The 5000-nt window shown below is 46.8% G+C and overlaps 1 protein-coding gene across 1 annotated transcript in view; it reads left to right on the top strand.

The window, feature by feature from the left end:
- The window catches only part of LOC125037494 (putative N-acetylated-alpha-linked acidic dipeptidase), a 35488-nt gene that overhangs the window by 8505 nt on the left and 21983 nt on the right, over positions 1–5000 (top strand). The window contains exons 5-6 of the mRNA XM_047630652.1: positions 200–322; positions 2459–2642. Of these exons, the coding sequence (XP_047486608.1) occupies positions 200–322; positions 2459–2642 (307 nt within the window). The remainder of the gene's footprint in view (positions 1–199; positions 323–2458; positions 2643–5000) is intronic.

Here is a 5000-nt window from a genome sequence, read left to right on the forward strand (position 1 = left end):
AAATAATAATAAAAGGGAAACTTACAAAAAACTTAAAAACATAAACACAAACTATATATATATATATATATATATATATATATATATATATATATATATACATATATATAAATTAAAGAAATGACATGAGGAAAAAGGGGGTAAAATGGAGGTAAGACCCACAATTAGATGTCTAAATATGGTCTTTTAACCGACATAGGGTGACGTGGTTTATGTAAATTACGGCCGATCCCAAGACTTCGAGACTTTGTCTGAAAAAGGAATTAATCTCGAGGGGAAGATCGTGATCGCTCGCTATGGAAGGATCTTCAGGGCGAATATTGTGAGTATGGTGTTCTATGGTGCATGCTAAATATTGTGGGTTGTGTACTGGCGAATATTGTGAGTGATGGCGGAGTGTGGTTTACATAATATGAGTATGTAGTGCTATGGTTAAGGTTGTGGGCATAGTGTCCGTGGTAAATATTGGGTATGGTGTTGTATGGTGCGTGAGGAATATTGTGGGTGTAATGGAATGAGGATAACAGTAATAAAGTTTTTTTTTTAGTTATAGTTATATTAGTAAAATTGTCTCTATACAATATTGGTGTTTAGTGTTCGTGATAAGTATAGTGAGTGTCATGGGCATAGTGCATGATGAATATTGTGAGTGTGGGGTTGTATGATGTTCATTGATGATTATCGTGGGTCAATATTGTGTGTAGAGTGACTCTGGTCAATATTATATGTTGTATGGGGTGTGATGCATATTGTGGATACAGTGTGAGTATAGTATGGTGCATATTGTGGGTATAGTGTGTGTGGTGAATGATGTTGGTATGTTGCATGGTGAATAATATATGTATATTTTCCGCGGTTGATATTGTGTGTATGTCTGTGGTGAATGTTGCAGGTGTGGTGTTGAATGGTGTGTGGTGAATATTGTTGAGCATGATGCCTGTTGTGAATAGTTCAAATACGGTGACCACATTAAATGTAGTAAGAATGGTGTTTTGTGAATATTGTGAATATGGTATGTGATGGATAGAGTGAGTGCGATGTAAACGGTGACTTTTGTGAGTGAATATTGTTAGCGTGATATTTATGGTGAACGGTTCATGTAGTGAGTAGGCCTAATAAGCATGAACAGGATACGGGTGTTTGGATGCCCGCTAGACGCTCACCCGCCCAATCTCCCTCTCCCTCTCCCTTTCCATCTTCCTCTTTCTTCCCCCTCTCCTCTCTCTCCCCTCTCCCTTCTCTCTTCCTCTCCCTCTTCCTCCTCTCTACTTCCCCTCTCCTCCCTCTTCCCTTCTCTCTCCTTCTCCCTTCCCCTCTCCTCACTTTCCCCTCTCCCTCTCCCTTCCTTCTCCTCACTTTCCCCTCTCCCTCTCCCTTCCCTCTCCTCGTTTCCCCCTCTCCCTCTCCATACTCTCTCGTCGCTTCCTCCTCTCCCTCTCCCTTCCCTCTCCTCGCTTCCCCCTCTCTCTCTCCCTTCCCTCTCGTCGCTTTCTCCTCTCCCTCTCTGTTCACTCTCCTCCCTCTTCCCTTCTCTCTTCTTCTCCCTTCCCCTCTCCTCGCTTCTCCCTCTCCCTCTCCCTTCCTTCTCCACGCTCCCCCCTCTCCCTCTCCCTTCCTTCTCCTCGCTTACCCCTCGCCTTCTCCCTTCCCTCTCATCGCTCCCCCCTCTCCCTCTCCCTTCCCTCTCGTCGCTTCCTCCTCTCCCTCTCCCTTCCCTTTCCTCGCTTCCTCCTCTCCCTCTCCCTTCCCTCTCCTCGCTTCCTCATCTCCCTCTCCCTTCCCTCTCCTCGCTTCCCCTCTCCCTCTCCCTTCCGTCTCGTAGCTTCCTCCTCTCCCTCTCCCTTCCCTCTCCTCGCTTCCCCCTCTCCCTCTTCCTTCCCTCTCCTCGCTTCCTCCTCTCTCTCTCTCTTCCCTCTCCTCGCTTCCTCCTCTCTCTCTCCCTTCCCTTTCCTCGCTTTCCCCTCTCTCTCTTCCTTCCCTCTCCTCGCTTCCCCCTCTCCCTCTCCCTTCCCTCTCCTCGCTTCCCCCTCTCCCTCTCCGTTCCCTCTACTTCTCCCACCTCCCTTCCCCCTTTGCCTCCTCTTTGCAATAGTTTATTTTTTTTATTTTTTTTTGTTTAATGTATTTATGCCAATTTCCCCCTTAGCCCCCTCATACTCTCCCCCTTATCTCTCCCCCCATCCTTCCTTCGCCGCCGCCTCCCTCTGCGCCAGACGTCCCATGCGACAGGTGCCTCTCACCTGTCCCTTCCACCCGCTATAACTCTCTCTCACCCCCCATTCCCCCTACATTTCTACAACCCTCTCTCCCTGACTCCTTCATCTCCTACAACCCTTTATTTACAACCCTCACATTCTACCCCCCCCCCCCCCCCCCCCCCAGGCCCAGATGACAGAGGTCTACAACTCCTTCACCTTACCACAACCCTCTTCAAACTCTCTCTTCTCCCCCCCCCCAGGCCCAGATGGCAGAGGGCCTGGGCGCCGTCGGCCTCGTCCTCTTCAGCGACCCTTCGGACTTCGCTCCCGAAGGACCCGAGTTCGTGTATCCTCGATCCTCCTTCCTGCCGCCGACGGCCGCGCCCTTCGGCACCGTCAAGCTCGTCGACGGCGATCCACTCACGCCCTTCTACCCCGCCACCAGTGAGTTCGTTCGGGGTGGGGCTTTGGGGGGTGGGGGGGGGGGAGGTGGTGGTAATGGAGGTGGGGGTGGTGTTGGTGGAGGAAGTGGCAGTAGTGGTGCAGTGGATGGTGTTGGTGGAGGTAGTGGTGGAGGTGTTATTATGTGGGGAAGAGGGAAGGGGAGAGGGTGATATCGTGGTACCTATGCTGGTACTAATTCTCCAACTAATAATTTACGAGTTGGGAGGAAGGGAGGGGGGAAGGAATGATATCGATAGTGATTGGGATGATGATAATGGCGACGATAATAATAATAACGATGATAATGATAATGATAATCATCATCATCATAAGGGGGCATACGCATGGCTGAGCTTTGCCGCGCTCAACCTTTGCCTCCACCTCCTGGGGTCCCTCTGAGCAAGCCTCCATGCAGCCTTCCTTCCCACCCCCAGCACATCTTGGCAGATCTGATCGACTTGCTTCAGCCAAGAGTTCCGTGGCCTTCCCCTTGGTCTTCTCCAGCCTGGGTCAACCCTCTCGGAGATGACCCTATGAGCCGGATCTTCCTCAGGAAAACGAGCCACATGCCCATAGAGCTGAAGTTGGCGCTCTCGTATCAGACTGGTAATAGATCTTGAATCAGTCTCACAGAGTTTTCTCTGATTGGACACATGGTCCCTCCAGGTATACCCCATGATTCTGTGAAGACACTTAGTACCAAAGGAGTCAAGACGGGCCTTCAGAGCACTGTTCAGTGTTCAGGTCTCACACCCTATAGAGTAAGACCGGGATCACCAGTGCTCTGAAGAGCCTGATCTTAGTTCTCCTAATCAAATACCGACAGCGCCAAATACTCCTATTGAGTGAGTCCATAACGCCGTAGACCAGTCCAAGACCTCAGTGTTCTCGCCTCAGGCATGCCCAGACTGAACATGGTTATCCAACAAGTCCCCAAATTCCTGAACCTTGGTCTTGTCCAGTTGACTGAGAGGCACAACGGCTTCGCCTCTTCATGTAGTGCCTCGAAAGCTACTTCCAGGACATCCAATGCCTCTGCTAGAATCACTGCATCATCGGCAAAGTCAAGGTCTGTGACCTTGAAATTACCAATTGATGCCCCACAGGAACTACGGTTCACGGCAAGGCCAAGTATCCAGTCCATACAAGTATTGAAAAAGGTTGGGGCCAGGACACGTCCCTGGCTCACCCCGGCAGACACCGGGAAAAAGGCAGAGATGCCCTCCCCACACTTGACAGCACTCTCGGTATCTGTACACAGGCCTTACAGCAAACCATTAATCCCAGGGGGGATCCCACGGAGACTTAGAAGGCTCCAGAGACTCTCCCGGTGCACTGAGTCGAAAGCCTTCTTGAGATAAACATAAGCTGCAAGCATACCTTGGTGAAACTCAAGTCGGCGTTCCACTAGGACACGAAGTGCTTAGACACGGTCTTCATTTGACTTCTTGGGTGCTCAGGTCTCTGTGCTCGTAAAAGGTGGTCGCGCACTCGCGCCAAAAGCAGATGAGCGCAGCAGATGGCTGATCCACCAATCAGTGAGGCACCACCTTCCATCGAAGAGGTGGGAAGAGCGGTCTCTAGGCTGAAGAGTGGAAAGGCTGCTGGTGTCTGTGGGATTGCTGCGGAGTTGTTGAAGGCGGGTGGAGAAGCCATGATCTGCGGTTTGCATGCAGCCCTGTCTGCCGTTTGGGAGTCTGGTTCCATCCCTCCTGACTGGAAAAGGGGCTTGGTCATCCCTATCTGGAAAGGGAAAGGGGACCAAAGGGACTGTGGCAAATACAGAGGTATTATATATTGCTAAGCGTACCAGGCAAGGCCCTCGCTCATCTAATAATAATACTAATAATAATAATAATAATAATAATTATTATTATTATTGTTATTATTATTATTATTATTATTCTCATTAATATTATCATTATCATTATTTTTCTATCACAAGTATTATTATTGTTATTATTATTGTTATTATTATTATTGTTATTATCATTATTACTATTATTGTCATTGTAATTATTAATATCATTATTATTATTGTCATTGTAATTATTAATATCATTACTATTATTATGATTGTTATTATTATTATTATCATTATTATTATTATTATTATTATTATTATTATTATTATTATTATTATTATTATTATTATTATTATTATCATTATTATTATTATCCTCATCATTACAATTATGTGATATTGATGATGATGACAACAGCAACATCAACAATGATTATGATATTGATAATGATAGTGGTAATAGTAATGATATTGATAACAACGACAACAACAATAATATAGATAATAACCCTAATAAAAGTTGTTATAAAATAATAAGGATAAGGACACCGATG

The sequence above is a fragment of the Penaeus chinensis genome, chromosome 23 (genome assembly GCF_019202785.1).
Source record: "Penaeus chinensis breed Huanghai No. 1 chromosome 23, ASM1920278v2, whole genome shotgun sequence".
NCBI classification, from domain to species: Eukaryota; Metazoa; Arthropoda; class Malacostraca; order Decapoda; family Penaeidae; genus Penaeus; species Penaeus chinensis.